The 21,341-nt window shown below is 41.4% G+C and overlaps 1 protein-coding gene across 2 annotated transcripts in view; it reads right to left on the minus strand.

The window, feature by feature from the left end:
• Window positions 1-11,981: 11,981 nt before the first annotated feature.
• Window positions 11,982-21,341, minus strand: part of LOC119722874 (neuron navigator 3-like) — a 70,988-nt gene continuing 61,628 nt past the window's right edge. For both annotated transcript variants that reach the window (XM_038193271.1, XM_038193272.1), the window contains 3 exons: window positions 14,722-16,614; window positions 12,646-12,862; window positions 11,982-12,161 (listed from right to left, as the gene is read on the minus strand). In XM_038193271.1, coding sequence (XP_038049199.1) covers window positions 11,997-12,161; window positions 12,646-12,862; window positions 14,722-16,614 — 2,275 coding nt within the window. In that variant the 3' untranslated portion in view covers window positions 11,982-11,996. The remainder of the gene's footprint in view (window positions 12,162-12,645; window positions 12,863-14,721; window positions 16,615-21,341) is intronic.

Consider the following 21,341-nt stretch of genomic DNA (forward strand, 5'->3'; position numbering starts at 1 on the left):
GACTTTCAACAAAAATGGACAAGATTTTCAAAGAAATACAAATCAAACTTTATGCCTTGAAATTTGATTTTTATTATTTTTTTTGTTGTGAAAAAGACTAGTACTTGCAATTTAAGAATTGAAAGAGGCTTCAGAAACAAACTATGGAACGGTAATTTGGATGTCGCAGGTTCAAAACCCACTCCAGTCAATTTCTTTGTTCAACTTTAAAAAATTACTCTCAATTGACATTTACTACATGCTTGGTCTCCATGATGATTAGTTTGGTACGTAATTTCAACCCTGTTGGTTCCGTAACCAACTTTAATATATTCTGCCCATTATCAGACCATATGGCATTCTCTAATCCCAGATTTAATGGAATTGGATATTCAGCAATTAAATGGAGCACTCTATGTGGTCCAATAGTTACAGTGTTCGACACATGTGCCAAGGTACGTGGGTTCAAACCCTGATGGGCAACATGGTGCTTGTGTTCTTGGGCAAGACACTTTACTACAATTGCCTCTCTCATCCCAGGAGTATAAATGGGTACCTGTGAGGGTAGAGACCAGATTGCGCTAATCTTGAGCTGCTGCAGAAAAATGGTCTCATGGCCTGATCAACAAGGGTAATAACCAACCCTTTTCAAAAAAAATTGGCAAAGGCCCTTTGTAATTACCAGTTATTAATATTTATTGATATCATCAGTGATATGAAATCAAGTAATACACAACTGAACTGTCCCAACCATTCTTTCATTACTAAATACTCATTTCAGAAAAACGTCATCAACGGACCACTTCATTAATTAATTGGCAAATACTTCCCATTCCTCCCCGTGTCCTGCCGCACCCATCTGGTTGTTTGTCCACACTCACTCAGCCGACACAAATATATCCCGCTGACCACTTTCAGCTGAAAAGCAAACTTGACCTTTCCGAGCGCTCCCGTAAAGGGTCACTGTACTAAATCGCGGACCAAAAGGCTGGACTTGATGCATGCGATGCGTAAAATTTGCAAATGATATCATCAGAGCCAACAGCTGTCAATATTAGTTATGTAAATCAGTGCATATTCTAAATGTGCTCAAGACAGTTGGTTAATTCATCACATACCTACAGGTACTGTCAGTGTTAATTAGTGTTTTGGTACGCAAGTTTTACAAACTAACTAGTCATGGATCACTGATGTTATACATAAATCAAAATAATACCAGAGGATGTTTTAAAAACAAATTATGGTTTAATTGGATTACCTTGTTTAGTGTGGACATCGGGCTTAATTTTGTTGTTAATTCTGGATAGCTCAGTTGGTAGAACGCCGGAACCATGGTCCAGAGGTCGCAGGTTCAACCCCTGCTCCAGTAAATTTCTTTGTTCAACATTACAATTAATATATACACCTAGTCAGTTTCCTTTTGAGGTTGATGAAATTTTCTTACCTTATTCTGAGGATTCTTAAGACCAGTTAAATGGCTAGTCGGCTAGAGTGGTATCAAGTTTCAAATATAAAGAGAAAATATAGAGTGGGTTTGTGCAAATTGACTCAGAAATGCATACCTCGAACGGGAAAGGGCAGGACCGGTACTTCTGTCGCCGCTCCCAGCGATTGATGGTCGCGCAGGCCATCTTGCTTCCTTCCAAGAAAGCCACTCAAGATAATGCCTTGCTTGAGATCCAAACTGTCGACGCTCTAAACCCAGAAAACTGGGACGGGAGGTTTAAAGTCACAATTGTGATGCTTAACCGTGAGCTGACTTCCTGTAAGTCCAGCATCAACCACCAACGTTATCGACTCCGTGCATGAAGTGAAGATACAACACAAAGTCCGAGGATTGACGCAGTGGTAGGCTTGGCTGATGATGTAACACTGACGTGCTTTTGTTTTATTAATAGCCGACCCACGACACCGTTGGCATGGTAATGATAGCGGAAACCGTACAGTGATAGGAAAACAAACACACGGACCACCTGTGGCAAAGTAATTCCTCCCAAGCTTTTATCCAAGCCACATGAGGCCGAAAATTCAAATCACTAGTTTCCTCTGCAGACGGCAAAATAGAAATTGGTCCGTGGATATAAATGTAGACTTGGCAATGTTAATGAATGTCCACGGCTCATGAATGTTGTCTCGGTGACTGCTGAGTTGTCATTCCTCTGATGAACATACGTGTCTACAGTTGTGCGCCAAATTGTCATACGGCCCACAATTGGAGGATAGATTTCATTTCTGTCAAGCTCTCCCTCACTAAATGAAATTAATACTTCTCCAGTGTTCTCAACAAGGAAATTTTAGACAGGAATTCTTAAGCAGCCAAATAACAGATGGATTTAATAATTTTGCACATATCCTGAAGTCCTTATCCTTCAGAGAGCACAATTGCGGATGACCAGATGGCTCACCGGCGTCCAAAGAGGTCGTATCAAGGAAATGATCTCATTTAATAGACCCAGTCTGTACTATTAACCGATTTATGAAGTCTAATTGATTACCGCTGGTTGGTGTACAATGCATGGCAATCCTCATCAGTCGATTACAAAAATCCACAATTCATATGCACATCGACAGTGATTTACAACTGAATCAAACCATCAATGTTCCATTTACGATGAGATCCATGTACACCCATAAAGATAGCAGAATATTTGTAGTTCGGATTTTACGCATGCAGATGACTATTTTCAGAATGGATTTAGGAGAGTTAATCGGTTGTGCAATGGTGCCTGGACATGGATTAGCCAGCTTAATAACCGCTGTAAAACCTCGGACAACACGAATACCCACAAAGAATCATTGTCTGGGAAGAATGAGTTAGAAGCTGGGTATCTTTAGTCCAAACTGGCAAAAGCTAAGATTCACAACATTGAGGAGATGGCGACAGGTCGTGGAGTGCGATCGTTGGCACCTGATGAAACAGAGTCATGAGAACAGCCTCCCAACGGTATGGTCTCAACAGCAACGTTGATGACAGTGAAGCAATTCTCTGGCTCCAGGGAGGAGGGAGGAGATCCCCACAGTAGTGTCCAAGCTTTTGAGCCTGTTTACCCAAAGTATCCAGTCGCAGCGATGAAACAACACGGCCGTAATCTCGGTAGCCTTGAAAATCTTCTAATAGCAGCGCTGGCGCAATCTCATCTGTCTCAATCCTCCAGACGAGTTGCTCTATGCATCTCATTACTAAGAAGTTTGCGTTGCCATGGCAAACAGACAAAGATGAAGACGACTTCCTCAGTCAATAAACTGCACAAGCTGTTTCTGCAGTCCGTCCGAGGAGGAATATGTTAGGTCCGGGCAAAGTCCAATACAATGATTGTTTGTCAAGTGCTACGGCTGAATGTGCACGTCCTTGTGAGAGACCACAGGCTTTGGTCCATATGTCACAGCGACGTACGCCTTAACAACTCTCTTAAATAAATTACAATTGGTCACCAATTCCCCTCAATTGAAAAGCTCTGTGATGCAAATTCACCCAGAACAAATGCTACAAAATTTCTCAGCCGTGGCACTAGAGTTATAAATATCACACACTGTGACGCCAGGCGCCCCACTTCCGAAAAAGTAACACAAAACACGTGGCCTTTTAACAGTTTGAAATCTTATCCAAAAAGCCAGCTGGCTTAAGGGACCAAACAGCAAGTTGATCCTATTCAGCGAGGTGTACATAGTCGTGTACTGCATCCATGCTCAATCTGTTATGCCGACAACCATTCATCTCTGTTCTTTTCTGAGCCGTGACCCCTTCTCATCGACTGATTACACGATATGGATTTTCTTCTTTTTTTTGGTACTTCCGATGTCGTTCCTTGTTGAGCCTCTCTCTTAATGCGTTTTTTTTTTCCTCCCGCCTTTCCCCATCACCCTACTGCGGCAGTCGAAGCGTTGAATAATTGGCTAAATGCACATGTAGCGGAATTGGGACAGACCATTCTCTAAGAGGGCCTGATTGCAAGTTCCAAATGGGGCATGATAACAATAAATTCTCAATTATTCCTCTTTCTTCTGTACTCTTCCAAGAGTAAGATTTGCTTATTTCATTCCTCCCCTCAATCAATCATCAATCTTCCCCGGCTAAATCTTTGAAGCATCCGTTTGAGAGATACACCTACACATTACCAACCTGCTCAGTTGGGTTGTACCATTGTCACCATAGGGAATAATTAAGCTGGAGGAGGCATAATGAATATCACTGATGGATATTTACTCTTCCTTCATAATCTGACAGCGTGAGACAGATTGGAATGAGGATGAACATGACAGATAAGCGGCCAAACTCCGCATAATTAAACAGAGAATTTCAAAACGCCGACCAGACAAGGATGTCGTGAAACTGAGCAAGGACAAAATCCTTCATGGTTTCTAAATATATCCTGCAACATATTTAATTACAAGGATGTCTGCGTGTGATCCTACATTATTAATGTAATATTCTAATTGAAAATGATTCAAGGTGAGCTGAACTGGGGAGCTCAGTGCTGCGTATTTGTATTTGTTGGATGCGACGAGGGGGAAAGTGTTGTCGGGCGATGGGTGTAAAGACAGCGCGAGAGCAGATCAACACCTATTGGGAATTCTGCGGGGGAGGACCAAGCAAAAGATGTAGTGCATCAGACTTGCATGTGCCTCTGTTGTGATCAAATTAACTCTTGAACATCATGTAAGGCATGTGGGATTTTTTTGTTGGAGGGGGGGGGGGTGGCTGCCGTAATTTCCTGTACACAAATTAAAGCAACAGGAAAACCATGCTGCATGTGTGCAACAGATGTGTTGCTGTAAGAGTAACATAAAATATTTCTGATCTACTCGTACATGTAAGAAACAGATAAAGAAATTATTGCAAGACTCAAACTTAATCAAAATACTTATATAATGGCCAAAGGAACAAAGCAGTACTCTTTTTTAACATGTTTACCACAGTTTTTCACAGCAAAGGCTTTACATGTATTTCTTCATTTTATAGTGAGATAGCAACTGTTGATTACCTTAAAAACATCAATGCCATAACAATTTCTGTTCCTTTAGGATTAGGGTTCCGGGCTGTGTCTGTGTTTTATTGCCCAATAGTGTCAAATACCGTCCACTTGTAGAGTACCTCCATTAGTCTGATGGCGTCCACCCCTCTCCCCCCCCAAAAGTTGTCAACCCCTTCACTCCCCCCCCCCCCTCCTTTAAATTGGTCTGGGACGCTCGTGTCATTCTCTAGCTCTAATATCCGAGTTACATACATGTATGCCCCGCCTCGTCTTTCTTCAACTCATCTTGCCTGGAAACTACAGTAGTTGGTGACCCATGTTATAAAGCTTAGCTGCCCTCATCATAAGTAAACATTGTCCAATTTATCCAAGGAAAAAAACTGAGCCCCTTGCGTGATTGCATCGCCATTGATTTTTGTCAAAGAGCTCATCTCTCCTGGCGGATGCTGTGTTTTCTTTCTCTCTCTCTGCCCCCCTTTTTTTTTTTGCTTTTTATAATGAAAGCCGATCTGTACGCTTCGATCTTTCGATGTTTGGGTTTGGGTTAAGCTTGGATAGAGCATCTCAGAGAAGAGGAAATGAAACGAAGTAGGGTTTATTTCTCGCTGTGTGTTAGAGTGTAGAGGCAGGTTCCTTGGGAGAAGTGTTGTTGACAATGCTGGAGGATGGATGCGCAATCTTGCAAGTGACGAGGTGACAAAAACTGGTTAAGTAGAAGCACCCTCATGGGTGATCAGACACACGCCAACATTCAAGTATGAACATTTATGACGAATTATAATCAGCGACACATTAATCAATCAGACAAAGTCCCAATGTGCAATAGACCCAATCTCTCAAAAAGTCCAACTCCAAATTTGGAATTAACAAATACTCTGTATATATCAAGTTCGTGTTACGAGTGGGATCCAATTTTCAAAACAGGACAAAAAGGTAAAAGTAGGAATCAAGACTACTGATGATATTGTACAGTTTGTACAAATTGTCAAAAGTGCGGGCGGGTCATTTTGAAACTACCCAAAAAGTTCAAACATAAACAACAAGTTTTTCTCACTGGAACACATGAACAACTTTTCAGCTTAAATGTCAATTTAAAATGAACAACGTTTCGGCTTCAACGTCAATTGAAAAAATGTTTTTGCTTTTGCTTTTGTTTGTTTGTGTATTCTTATTCTCCTAATGCCAGGCAGTATTCCAAAACTTAGTATATTCCACCTTTAATGTTAACCCTTGCAAATAGCTACAGTATGGAGGATAAAGCTTGCAATATCTGCCTCAAACCCGCTCCCAACCATTCCAATTTGTAACTGATTGCACATACTAATGATGGCCTACTTTCAATCAAGCGATGTTCCACCTACCTGCAAGCTAGCAAGCTCCCAGCTCCCCAGCAAGTCATCAGAGAGATGAGCCTGCGGACTTGAGAATTGTTCCGACTAAAGACACAACCAACAGCAAAGCGAGCCGATGCTCAAATACCAGGCGGTTCTAATCTTACCGCGCAAGTATTTCGACTTCCAAACAAGAATCTCTGTACATATGCATGCGTGTCTATATATCTCTCTGCGGTCTCGCTTTCGGGGGTGACCTAGGCGAGATCACCCGCCGATTATTACATCTGGTGTTTCGATATCATTGTCTCTTTAGCCAATTAAGTGCGGATGTTGGAACGCCGACGCGATGACAGGGAAAGGGACGACGCATGGTTTTGCCATTTTCCGGCGAGAGTATTTGTGCTGGGATTGAGATGAAGATGTCGCTGATAATACTCCCGATGAGAGGCGTAATTGCCAACAATGTACGCGGCACGTGGATAGCATTACAAGGTGAAATATTCCGTTCATCCAAACAAAATATTCTGCTTGATTGAATCAAAGAAATAATTCAGTCTTTTTTTCTCCAAAGGTATTTGAAAACACTTTAGAAAGCAAATGAACCAAAAAAACAATTCACTAATGACGATACAATACAATACGACAAAGCAACACTCCCAACAGACATATATTTACAAATTGCAATGTCTGTTTTCCTAAGGACTAACTTCATGAGATGGGAAATCATATAGAAATCAATCTGTTTTTTTTTTTAAATAACCCCCAAAAAACAGGAATTGTCTCACGCTGGGTAATTCCTGGCCAACAACTTTTCAAAATCATACAAAAAATTTGACTTCAGATTTTGCCTTGAGCACTTTACATTCAAGTTAAACAAAAATTAACTTAGAATTGAATAATGAAACAATTCATTTTGTACATGGTATCCTTTCAGCTGGAGTAATAAAAGTCATTTAGGTATTAAACAGCTCTAGATAAAGCCTTTTATTAGCAAAACAACCCCATAGCGTGCCAGATAATATGAGTTTACATGATGCACGTCTGCCATATGGCAGAAAGCTTGTAATAGATTTCAGATTCAAGGGGATTGTTTTCAAAGCCACACAGTATAAGTGGATTGTTTTCAAGGTCGGTTGATCTCATACAGAGAAAAATGGATTTGTACCTGCTATAAAGAGTCCAGGGATTTTTTTTTTCAGATATTTTTTTCATACAAAATTAAAGGAACAGTCCTTTTTCGAAATGGTAACAAGCTTTGGAGGTAAACCTAACAAGAGTGTGCTACAGTTTTAAAAACATTGGAACTAGTTTGTTCAGACCCTACAACTTTGACGGCTTGCAAAGGTTTGTAAAATGGTTCATGATAGGGAAGACAGAAATTTGTTCAGCTCAATTTTCAGTTGACATCAACTACTTGACAAATATTATGGTGGGAACCGACTGTTTAACGGCAGCAACAGAAAAAAGGATGATTGTTGTCAAGAAAAGGTCATTTTTAATGGAGAAATCACTGACTCTACACAAAACCAAGCAAAGAAAGGGTCTACTTTGAATTACTAAAGTTTTGTACTGTATTGTGCCACAACTTTGTGAGCTTTTTTTTTAAATCTGTAAGACTTTAAAAAGTGCTTCTCAAACCAACTTTACGAACCAACAGGTGACTAACTACTTGCCATTAACAAAGTGATAAAAGTTGATCATTTGAAGGATATTTGCCGGTTTTATGGGGCTGTTTACCTAAACTGAACAACTGAAGTGCTATCGTTTCCCCCCCCCATAATTCAGCCATTTGTAAGCACAGAATTATCATCTATTCTACTCTTGTATATTAAAGGAAAAAAAGTTGTGAAATCAGTATTGATGAGAAGTTTTGAATGCATGTTTTGATTTGGCACATTTCAAGGTCAATCTGCCAAAGCGATCCCAGATTTCACCTGACTGCATCTGAAAATCTGGCACTGAATTTGGCATTTTGCAGAATTAAACTACATCGGGCATTACAAATTGTGCAAGCACAAAACCACCTGGGTAAAACAAAATAAAGGATATTCAATAACATTTTGGAAATTGTTGATAACTTTCTAAGTAAAAGAAACTTTCCAGTATTTTTTAAACACAGCTAGTGAAAACAAAAGTAACTCAAATTGCAGCTACTTACCAATGTATGGCCTGGGATTTACATCCCCAAAGAACAACCCACAAAAATGCTGTCGACAATCCGATCTCACCAACACTGACAAAAATGTTGACACAACGCTGTAGCAAGCACATCAATGTTAACATTTCGATTTGAAGCTTGTCAGTTGCTGACCCAAGCAGACCACTTATTGAATCATGTTCTGATGTTACAACCCCCCCCCCCAAAAAAAAAAACACACCTCAACACTCTAAATACAGGTGTAAAATGCAGAGCCCAATTGATAATTGATTGAACCGAAACCTGCAGTCAGTAGGTAGCTTTCCAGAGAATAAATCATTTTGGTAACGCAGCAGGGGTGGACCCATTTCCTGGCTGCTGTGCTGGCATCCAGAGTTTTTCGAAAACATTTTCAGATTTGGTGGTTTGTTGTTACAAACTGTCTGGGGATTCACGCTGTTAAATGGAACACTGATGTAACTTAATTTGTTCAACAGCTATATTCTAGACAATCATGAGCTCAAGAATTGAGCCTCCCTACCCCTAAATCCTTCCAGCCTTTTTTTATGGGGGGGGGGGGGGTAAGTGCTTATCTCATTTCTTAGATGGAAAAAAGTTCCAAGTAGTTTGAGATTTGCCTTCATCTCTGGATGTAGAATATTTTTCAAGCCTTGGCTGTACACTTTACATTCTGCCTTTGTGCTATAGGATTTGATTTTCCTGAAGGACAGCTTGAACTGATATTGAGCCAAGTCCCCAGTCAGTGACATAAAACTATCTGGTGAGACGAAGCCGGGGACACATCCATGGTTTGGCAAACCCCTCAATGACCGCGCCTGCAAATTCCTTCGTAGTTTTCTAGGTGATGTTCTAGACTTACTAGTAGTAGGCCAGTGCAATTACTATCCAGTGACCCAGAAATGATAACTTGCGCCCCGGTGATCGAGAGAGACCAACAACTCTACGGGACATCGGATGGATGCGTTAATTATGGACGGCACGACGAGAGCACATTGATTAGATTCAATCTAGAAAACAAATCTACTTCCTAAAAGCCTCGGCTTCATCTAGATGTCGGAGGGTGTTTTGCTGGAATACCGAGATCCTTGCTTTAGATTTTTGAGGTTAAATTGAGCGTGATGTTGCTGCGCGGTTTGGGGCTCTTAATCATCAAAGGTGTGTGCATTAAGATGATCAGTGCGGACAATCTCCGAGCTTGGAATACTTTCCCAGGGTAGCATTTTTTTCACCGAGTGCGTCTGCAGACGTTCAAATAAAAGCGGTTAAGTGTCGGCGCGTTGTCTGTTAGAACTGTGAGGGTTTTGAAGCGTGAGCTCTTGCCAAGGATGTGTTACCGTTTAGCATGCGAGGAACAAACTCCAGATAATTGATCACATCTCAGAGGGAGCAATATTAGCATAAGGGGGGGGGGGGGGGGGTGAGGAGCTAGACACTTGATAATCAGAGACGCGTATCAGAGCGAGAGGTTCCAAGCATGCATTATGGATGAGGTTTTTAGGTGGTAAAGAGTCTCATCTGTGGATCATGCTCAAAGACGAATGTTGGAAGGGGAAATATTGACAAAAGGAAATTGCATCGTAAAAGCGAAGGTTGTTATTTAACCATGAAATTCACAAACTTGTAGTGTTTGATGCTAGGGACTCCTTGCTAGTTTCAAATGCTGGTATGCATGGGTGTGTTTAACATGATTAAAAAACATCAATTGAGTGGAAACAACCTGATTCAATTCAGGATTTGGGGACAGAGCTTGGGCGTTGTGTCCCATCACTAATCTAATAGACGGAAGAAGATTTAGTCTAGGAAATTAATTTATTGGGATAGAGCACTATGTAAAATATCTTACTTAGAATGAACTGATGTATGCATTTGAAGACTTGATCAAGTCTTCAATTTTAAGAACACGAACTAAAAAATATTTTCCTTGGAATTTTTTAACCACCAAAATACTGTCAAAGATAATATCGGCATTTGTTCAAAATAATGTTGGACCAAACTTATTACATGTAATTTGCAAGATTTTATACCAAGATGCAAAAAATATATTTCCAAATGTCCTCACTACCTTTTGCTCTGAACAAGAACTCTATCAAAACAAAACAAAAAAAACATGACAGTCCTTTTCCTCCAAACTAATTGAAGTTTCGTGAAAGCAACAAGAGAGGATCACACAAAATGCAACTACAAACAAGATCACCATGACACAACACGTCCCCTCCCCAACCCCCCCCCCCAAAAAAAAAATGAAGGAAAATGACAAGAGGTAAAAAATCTTAATAACTAGCTGGCACTGCTTCTATTTTAAGAGGCAAACATGTCTTCTTTGTCTGATCGAAAGACTGATGAAGATTGCTCGACAGGAGCCTGCAAGCACAGACAGGTGGGCCACAGCTGAAAGTCCAAGCTCCTTTGTCAGTTTACGGCCTAATAATGCTTCCATCTCCCCCATCTATTCCCGGCATTCCCTGATCTACCGGTTTGCCTCCACCGTCCTTAATGAAGCCTTGAGTATTAATTATACCAGCCACCTGCAGTCATTACAGCGTGAATCTACCAACACTTCCCAATGTGATCACAGCTCAGCGTTTGATGTAATTGCTCATGTGGGCCCTGAGTTGCTTGAATCAATATCTTCTGCTGACTGATAAATATTGTATAATCATTCAATGAGATTACGGACCGGAATACTAATGGCCTAATGGAATCGGTGTAGGTCCAGGGAGGCATTGGTTCTATTTTGCCATGAAGAAGGGAAAGGCATTGCAAGTTGGCCAGCCACGTTTCTTTTCTTTTTTAACACAAACAAGCCTTTGAGGCTAGGAAATCACTGTATGGGACGACTGTAATGAGCAGCAATTTCAAATGGTACTCTCAAATCTTTATAAATATGAGAAAGCATGTTTAAATCCATATTTACAGATTATATTACGAACAAAAGACACAAAGCAATGAGAAATTGTGAGATTCAATTGTATCATATTTCCAGAGAGACGATGGGAATATTTTTGAAAATCAATAGTCTTAAAGGTCCTAAAAAAATACAGTTATTGCAGATTATCAAACTTTATACGTACATCGACACAATTGTCAACAGAGGGCAGCAAAGTCCTTGGCAAAGACAAAAGTTATCAATTGAGGAAAGCAGGCAGAGGGCAGCAAACAGGTATTTTGAGAAATATTGAGAAACAGGCATATTCTACACACTAGAGGGCGCCATACACCCAACCTGCAGTGTGACCAGATTACCTGCTAGGAGATGGTGAGGCAAGTCTCCTCTTTCCAAGAATGAGGGGGCAGCTCATCTTCCGCCTTGTTGATCTTCGAAGGACTGCTTTCCCTGCAGCACTTCTTGAAGACGATCATCCAACTTTCTGATTTCACCACCTCTCTCCCAAACACTCATCCAAACACTCTTCATTTTTGCCAACACATCACAATTCTTATGCTTTTAGAAAATATTTTCTCTTAGCGATTCCTATCTCAGTTTGCCACTTGATAAGCTATCACACATCATTTCTGGATTACCAAAAACTTGCTGAGGATTTCATTATCTTTTTAAAACCTGCCATAGTTAGCCCCAGCATAGTACTCACAAAAGACAAGAATAAAAGCAAGTGGACTTACATTTGTGTTGAGTTGATTGGAGAGGTTGCCCACTCTTTCTTGTTCCCGGTCCAGCTCTCGCTTCAAGCGACGGATCTCACCGGCCTTCTCATCCGGCTGATAAGAGAAGGAAATAATGATACAATATTACCTTCAATATGGACAATATGACCACTGTATTCTCTGTGATGCTCAAGTGGGATGTGAACCTCGCCCTTCTGTTACATGCTTCTGTAGACATCTCAACTATTCAAACACTGAGCTTGCAAGGGTTGGCTTGCTGGCTTGACATTCAGATCTGATTTACCACTTAAATCAGCCATCATTTTGTTTTGCTGTTTAGGGTCAAAAACTCAGATAAAATTGTTTGCTTTGTTTCGAGTCACTTCTTTTACTCCAACCAGCGGGGAAAAAATTGAACCACCCCCCCCCCCCCCCCCCCAAACCACCAACTTACATGAATTGCAGCGTACAGTAATGAACTCTGTTCTGGGGTCACAACTAAAGATAAAAATGTATATCTTGTTCCGAATAACCTTTTTTACTCCAACCAGTGGAAAGAAAAATGGAACCACCCCCCCCCCCTCCCCCAGCAACTTACATGAATTGCAGCATACAGCGATGAACCCTGGGATGCCAGTGACAATGCTGATCCATGCAACTCGCTATCCTGATCCCGACAGAACGTGCCCATGCTGAGCGCCATCCTCTGGCGTTCATCCAGCGAGACGCTGTTATTGCGCAGGCGAGGGTTGCTGTAGGCGCCCTGTGTGTAGCTGCTGGCTGACATGCTGTTGGAGCGCACCATGGCTGAATTGCTGGTGTCGAGAGAAATAATGATACAAAATGTTAGTCACAGTTGCTGCTGTTGGTTGAGGAATGGTAAAATATAATGTGAATCATAATAGGGACAGGTAACTTTTCACAGGAAAATTTGAAGTTACATTTGTATACTGTGTCCCTAACAAAATGTTATGTGAGGGATCTCTTAACCTGTCTCCACCCACACAACCCCTTAGGCCCTGTCCACAATAGGTGGCTCCGGCTTTGTTTCTTGCAAAGGAAAAGTCGTAGACAATAATGCCTGTTTCCGATGCAGGTTTCCCATACCTATATGCCTTTTTTTAACAGTGCAGGAACAAAATACGTGCATTTAATGTTGTCAGAAGGAATCAGCTTGAGTATGCAATCAAGATGCAAATGCAATCAGAATTTCACCAATCAATTAGCGTCATACCAATTTTAATTTTTTTTTTATCTACGACACTATACCAGTTTCTTGTAGGTTTTTTTGTAGGAATTCTCGAAGCTCAGGTTTTCTTCATATTACCGTATTTTTCAGAATATAAGCCGCACCGGCGTATAAGCCGCACCGACAGCAGCGGTTTCAATTTTGTAAGGCCTCCAAATTCTAGTCAAAATGCTCTGAACCAGTTCAATTTACACTACGAAAGCTATAAAAAGGGCCACAAAAGTTATATCAAATCATTTACAGTAGATACTCTTACGAACAAATATGGAAATATTATTAGTTGTATTAGGAAGTATTAGTTGTCTTTTTTTCTTTTTCTTTTAACAGCTAAAATATTGGTAGTTATTGTTCCCAAGAAAGTACACCCCTTTATAACCACAAATGGTGTGGTCCATTGGGAATGCATGCAGCATGGCATGCAGCAGTATCACATACAGCCGGCCAGTTGTCGAAGACAGCTTTCATTCACGCATGGTTAGCCGACCTGCCGTACTTTTTACCGCTCGGTATATTTTCGAGGGATGTGCTTTCGGTTTGTTAATGACTTTCTTAATTGATAATTCATTTCAGCAACAGATGTTTTCCTGTACCAGTACATTAAATACACATTTGAATCTCATTTTTATTCTTCAAGGCTCGGCGTATAAGCCGCCCTGTGTATAAGCCGCAGTAAACATTTTCATGGGCAAATTCAACGTATAAGCTGCGGCTTATATTCCGAAAATTACGGTACATCTGCTTATTAAACATGCTCGTTGATTATCATAACATGGAGAATGCACACAGCTACATATCATGCCAAATTTGTCAAGATGCAAAATCCCTTTCCGTTCCTCTGGTGTCTCGTATCCGGATGCACTTCTGAGCATTTTGACCAAGTTTCTCATTATGCAGGACTTTGCGAGTGTCATGCAAGATGCCACACTCACTGAGACCGATACCGGCCGTGATAGTCAAGACGCATAAGACAACGCATTGTGGAAATGCGTTGAAACAACAGACTGCTGAGGACAAACAGGCGAGTGTCGCATGAACAACTACAGCTGCTTTGTCTGAGAATTCACAACCACAAACAAGATTTGTTTAAATAGATTTTTAAAAATGAACCCAAAATATTTGATGAGCAAAAACAGGTTACCAGTGAAAATGTCATGCAAACTATACGGCTTGTGACTGGTAGTCAGCTGATTTTTACCTTAGTACCAAAAAAGTACTTAGTAGGATTGTCCGTTCCAGCATCTCAATGAAACTAACCACAGGGGACACTATCGAAGTCCATTCCCCAAAACTGGGTTTGGAAATGATGGATGCTATCATAATCATCACACTTAGGGATAAATGGCAGTGAAGATTCATTTCTTGTAAAAAAAATCAAAACTTTATCAAAATAGAAAGTAATCAATGATTTTTAAGTAGAGTTCTTACCTTTGGTTCATGCCAGGGATGGCAAAGAATTGGCCGACAGGCTGAGAGGCAGTGGAGCTTGCTGGTGATAGCGGAGGAGCCCCATCAGTTGTGGTAGGGTAACCGTTAGCTCGCAGCCAAGCCGTTTCCTCTGCGTCCTTTCCTGAGAGGGAGATACTCAACATCTTGTCAGGCTGTGCTCTGTGATGCGGTGATGGACCATTGGAGGATGGCGAGGTCAAACCGTAGCGTTCACTTGTAGCGCGGCTCGTCATGGATAGAGAGCTGGAGTTGTTGGAGTCGAGGGACTCCATGCTGCCGCTCTCGGACCTGTTTAAGGTTGAGAGAGAGCTGGGGTGCATGTTGGCTCGGGCGTAAGGACCCATCATACCGGCGTGGAGAGACCCAAGCCCACTGTCACGGGCTCCTGAATAGCTATCGCTTAGGTAGCCGCTGTAGCGTAAGGCATCAGAGTAAGGGGTCTTGGTCAGGGAGAGGTCTGCGGACATGTTTGTTGAGGATCGGCGGGGAGCGCCGACTGGAGCTGCAAATTGGTTGTGGGTGGTTGTGGGTGGGTGGCGGGGAGGTGATGTTCCATGCTTGGCCAGAGTGGCGTGGGGGTTTGAGATGATGGTATCTTGGGAGGCGCTTCCTGGTGTCTTGGCACCTTCTGGTTTGCGGCCAAAGAGCTGCTTGAGCGAAGGGCTGGAAGAAAGGGCAGTCTTGCTGCCTCCCATCTTGACTTTGCCAGATTCTGATCCAGTTGGAGACAGCAGTCCTGTTGCCATCCTCTCCTGGTTTCTTTGATTCTTCTTGGCTTCTGTGTTTGCATTCACGTCAGCCTTGGCATTGGTACCTGGAGGAGACGTCGGGCTTGTCTTCTGGCCTGGTTTCTGCCCTGCTCTCTGGCCAGATTTCATTCTGATGCTGCCTCTCTCAGGAGCTGATTCTGAGCCGCTGAGGGAGCCACCTACCCGGCCAGACCTACTGCTGCTCCCTGGGAATCCAAAGTTGCCAGTCTTGGAAGGTGTGACGGCAGTCTTACTGCCAGGAGTGGTTGCAGAGCTTGACGTTGCTGGTGCTCCTGCCGGTCGGAACCCAAACCCAGGCATGCCTGGAGCTCGACCAGCTGCCATCTTTCTGGAATCTTGAGCGCAAGGGATCTCCTGTTCATCTTTATTCCTCTGGCTGTTTCGGGCACCGCTTCTGCGATCCAGCGTCCCTGACCCATTCTCATACTTGACCCCACCAGTTCTAGACCTCGGCAGGCTTGGAGAGAGGCTTGGATCAGCACGCCTAGCAGCCTGTGACTGTCGGACTTGAATACGATCCAGGCTACGTTGCCAACTTGGAGGCGGTGGTGGGATGCCACTCCGTCCCGTTGGCGATGCAAGCGTCCCCCTCTCAGGATATCCACTCATCTTACTCTGTCCTTTCTGGCTTTCCGACTTACATGAGTCTCCTTTAGACTTCTTGCCCTTACCTTGATCGTTCTTACTCCCTTTGCCGTTCCTTCCGTTACTGTTACGTTTCGGTGACTGTCCACCAGATGTAGCCTCCTTCAGTATACTCTTATTCAGAGCGTTTCTGCGAGGCGAATTCTCGCCATTTTTCCGGCGCGCTTCTTCCAATGCCCGCCTCTGGGGCGAGGATTTTCCACAGTCAATGGGTATCCCTCCGTCGCCAAAGATCTCTAGGTTTTTGCCGGATTCGCAAGAGTTCCGTGCCGAACTTCCCGGTGAACGGCTGTCGTCGGATGAAGCACGCCCTCGCTTGATGCCGTCCCTGGTGAGGAGGTTGCAGGATGCCTGGGAGGAGGAACAGCTGATGGAAGAGCCAGTGATGTTCTCATCGGTGCTGATCTCAGCGATGGTGTCACTTATCCCACTGCTTATAGAGCTGCTGTCGTCAATACTGCAAAGATAAGACAAAACAAAAATCTTGAAAAGTAGTGAACACAAAATACCAGGATGCAATTTCTGAGGTTAGGCTAGTTCACACACAGCGTAACAGAGCCCTTTGATAGAGTGTCCTCTATGGCGTCTTTATTCCTCTGTTATGTGCATGAGTAGACAGTACATACTTTCATTGTGATTGAATTTAATAATCAAATTTGTGGAGTAGACAGAAAACACAAATCTTATGACGTCGCTGCAAATATCGGGCTGCAAAATCACAAACTTGGAGACATTTCAACTCCAAGCAAATTTACTGTACTAAAAGTGTCATGAAATCAAATTCATTTATCATGAGGGATCAAAGTACAATGTAATGCATTATGTCTTCTCAACCTGGGTTGGTTTCACAGCAGAAACTGCTCTGTACACATGTCAGAATAGACTGTAATAGTGAAAGTGGGAAGAGTTGGGAAAAATAACTAGGTTGGACACGGTCCAAACCACAAAACTTTGCTCAATGTGAACGGGCCTTTATGCTAGAAACATGTCCTTCACACTGCCAGTGCTCTACTAAATGCTTGTTGTTTTTTCAGTCAATTTGAGTTTCATTTCTTGCCTACGTACCTAATGATACATGTACATTACCAAGGCATGTGTCACAAAGCATTCCTTGTGACAATCATTAGAAGCCGGGCAAATGCAAAACAACTCCCTCAATCAGCGAAAAAGTCAAGCAGACAAATGAGGGACTTGTGATGCTGCCTTCCACTACCTCAGGCACATTGGGATGGTCAGCACAGAATGGAAGAAAGGGACCCAACAATACCTCTAAATTCCATCATTCAATTTGTTTTCAAAACAAGAAATTTGGGCTGTGCCCCGTGAAAAGACACTCACTTCAGTAAACAACAATCGCTGAAGGGAAATCAAACTGTATGCAGTGTTTACCAAAGTGACGGAAGTTTCAACGGTTGTGTCATTTCATTGGTTGTCTATCTTTATGCCACAACTGGGGAATAAGTTTAATTTTGTGTGAGTGTAAGATTTCACTTTTGAAATCTTCGGAAATGTGATTTAATATACCTCTAATTGTAATACCAATTTTTGTGTTTACTAAGCACTGTATGACTGTATTGTTTCAAGTTGTGTAAGCTTATTAAACATTCCTTTTAAATCAATAACTTTAATTCTTCTGACACTAAACATTCTGTGTAAAAATCAGTGTGTGCGATGCTGGCTAAGAACTGCTATGTGGGCAATTGACTGATGATGCATTCTGCAAAAATAATAAAAAACTTTAGAAAGAAGTTTGTACTATAAAAATCTTTCCATCTCACACTTACAACAAAATCTAAAAGTGTTGTTTTGGTCTTGTAGGTGCCCTTTCAAAAATATTCCACCACTGTTATTTCTCGTCAGCTTTTTACAAAGATGTCCAAAAGTAAAGAAAACCACTTGTTACTTTTTCCTAAATTGTTTGATTTATTGTTCAATTTTCCTGTATTGGGATTTCTGCTTGATTTACCACCTTGTAGGACGAATTGACCACAAGGGGGATAAACAATATCCCCCCTGGGAGGGCAAATGGTACGTGACCTTGCTTGTTGCAGTGATGCTGACAATAGGAACACAGTATTTGATGGGAGGGGTTGAACAAACGTTTTTGTGAAATTTACGATTTGATTTGAAGGTGAAACAGTTACTGTACCATGGATAACATCCTTGGTCGAAAGTTTTCATCTTGATCAACCAGATTGTGTATACAACATAAATCCCTCAAAACAAATTGAAAATTTGCAATCGTTTTTGGCAACCATACGTGATTGATTTATATGATTGCATTTTGCAAAAAGGATACAATTGTTTAATTGTTTCCTGTTTTGCCATTCGCTGACGATTCTGTAGTTAAAAAAAAAATGTTTACAAAACATACCTATCATTTTTATTACTTTAATGTTAAGATGTCATGCTTTCAGCTCCAATAGCATTAAAGTAAACTGTTATGTGACAGAAAGCAGCATTTGAATTCAAACTAAATCAAAATAACTGATATTGACCAAAACTGAACCACTTCAAGAAAAGTCACCCTGCAAGCAAAGGCAGCATAAAAACCCATTACAATATACTTCTATCAATGGAATGCTAAAACCCTGTGTTCTTCTTTCATTTCATTTCCTCTTTTCCTTAGGGCTTAGGGGGATTAGATGAGATTTAAAAGATTTCTCTTTGAATGAGAACATAGCCGGCAATCACTAATCCCTCTATTAGTAATCATTAGACGGAACAAATTGATAGTTCCTGAGGAGAAAAGTTGCTTGAGATTTCAAAAGCTTTTTTTTCAAGCCTTCGGCATGGATGCTTCGGCATTGTATAACTGAAATACTTGTCAAAAGTGTGTCCTCACAACAAATGAAACGTGACAACAGACAAATCCCAAGAATTACCCCAAGGGTAGGAGACAATCCTCGACATCAAATCTGTTCTGAAACTGGATTTCAAAGCTTTTTGGAACATTCACAGAAGATACAGGGTGCAATGACTTACCACAGTTCACAGTTTGTTATACTATAGCTTTAAAAGTCAGGCAGTCAAAAAATATTCTCATGAAAAAAAACCAAGATTCTATCCATGTAAAAAACAAAAGACTAAATCTGAAAAGCATCCTACCCTTTCATGTACATGAATCCATAATTTTTCCATTTGATGCCTTCTCCTCTGCCAGGGAGTGCTGTCCCTCGGATGCGCCGGGAAGAGCGCGCTTGAGTCTTCACGTACAGCGTCATTTTTGTTAATAATATTACTTTGAGTAAAATTCCACTCTGATAAATCCTTGCAACACAAGTTAGACACGAGCTCCAGTTATCTCCAGTTGAAACACAGACAAATTAAGGCAAACAGAAACTTTCCACAGTTTTTTTCTCCAAGAAGAAGAATGTTGCTCCAAACCTGCTACTATACGAGCACGCTTCTGATCTTGTGGAATTGCAAGACAACTATCCACCTACAATGATGTGCATGAATAGAAGCTCAAGATAAACAAGCATATCATAACTTTCCAATGTTTATTCAACATGAAGAGTGTGGTTTGCTGTCTTCTGTTCAAGTCTCCTCGACAAAACACTAGTCTTTGGCATTTTTGTCTTGGACAAGAGCAGTGATTTTTTGTCTTGAACAAGAGCAGTGATGCACAAGTTGACTTCAGTTGTACAGCTTATCCTGTGTCCACAATGCACACTCTAGTACATGGAGCTCAAGATTAACTCAATTGTAAGTGGAACACCTGTAGAAAAGTCAGCAATTTTCAGAAGAATACTGCAACGTCTTGGCTCTAAAGAGCATCCCAACAAGTTGGGCCAACACTTGAAGGTGCAGATCACAGGAAGTTAGTAGCTGTGACAGTCGGCAACTTCAAACTCTCCGCAAAACCGGCAAGCACAAAATCTTTCTTAAACCTCAACAAATTTAGAGTGGAAGTTGGAGTAGACAACAGATTACTGGCAGAGAAAGTCCTAGTTGACACTCTAGTTCGCTACCGCACTTCAGCTGGGCTAAGACCACTCGACCACCGGCTAGGTACGGCAAGAAAACTAAAGCTACTCCTCAGAATAGCCACTCTAGGAAGTGCTGGCCACTACCATGCACTTGACTTTAGCTTATGAAACGCTGAGAACCCTGCCTAACGCAACTCTCAAGTACACTCCCCCATTTTGACACCCAGACCATGAAAGACTTCACAGGTCTCCATTGTCCGGACATTTGAACGCACTCCCCACGATTGTCTGGGCACATGCTGTCTCAACCGTTTGTCCAAGTTTGTATTTTCTTTCTTTTCAAAAAGGAAAGTCCGCGGGGAATGCTGTTACAGTAACTTGGGTGAGATAATGTATTGAGAAAATGAAGGGGACCGTTTAAGAGCTTTCATTTGTGCCTCATAAGGGTACTTTGTTCAATTTTATGTTTGAGTATCACAGATTTCTCCCTTTGTCAGGTCAAGAGAGCGATATTTTCTTACTATCAGTGTTTGTACGATGTGTTGGCTATCACTATGTTGTGGATTTCATGGGGGAACTTGAGGTGGATTTCACACAAAATTGACAAATTCATGTTGCTGCAGGGACGGGCTTGGAGAATTCAAACTGGCTAATCTTGTGTAACAAATGTTGCAGACGCTGAATAGAGCACACAGCAAGTCATTGTCAAACTACCAAGAATAGTGATGACAAAAAAAGTTGGGTGTTGATTTTCCTATTGTACTCTCAGAACTTTCATCATAAATGTAAAGCTCAAAACCTATAAGTAAGGGAATTTCAATTATTTTTTAATCAAATATAGCACAATACGTTAGCTCAAACTTTTGATATTCTTTCCATGTCATAAAACTTATGTGAACAAAAGTCAAAAGTTCAAATGCTGTTCTCAACCTTCATGGATAAACTTTATTAACCTGATAAATATTCTTGATAAAATGAATTATATTCACAATCCAAATCTGAATGGATAAGTCCAATTCAATGCATTTGGATTTGAGGTCATTATAGGCCAACATTACCAAAATAACAACTCAGAGAAAATCACAAACAATTTTTGAAGTTATTGCTTATAGCGTGTCAGTCTGACAATTGATTGAACTTAGGCAAAAAGGGGGGCAATCTTTCTGAAAAATATAAACAGTAAAATTTTTCTCTGGAAGTGCAATAAACTGCAAGTGACCTATAACTGAAAAACTCTGTTAGGCACGTACGC

The sequence above is a fragment of the Patiria miniata genome, unplaced genomic scaffold (genome assembly GCF_015706575.1).
Source record: "Patiria miniata isolate m_02_andy unplaced genomic scaffold, ASM1570657v1 HiC_scaffold_16, whole genome shotgun sequence".
NCBI classification, from domain to species: Eukaryota; Metazoa; Echinodermata; class Asteroidea; order Valvatida; family Asterinidae; genus Patiria; species Patiria miniata.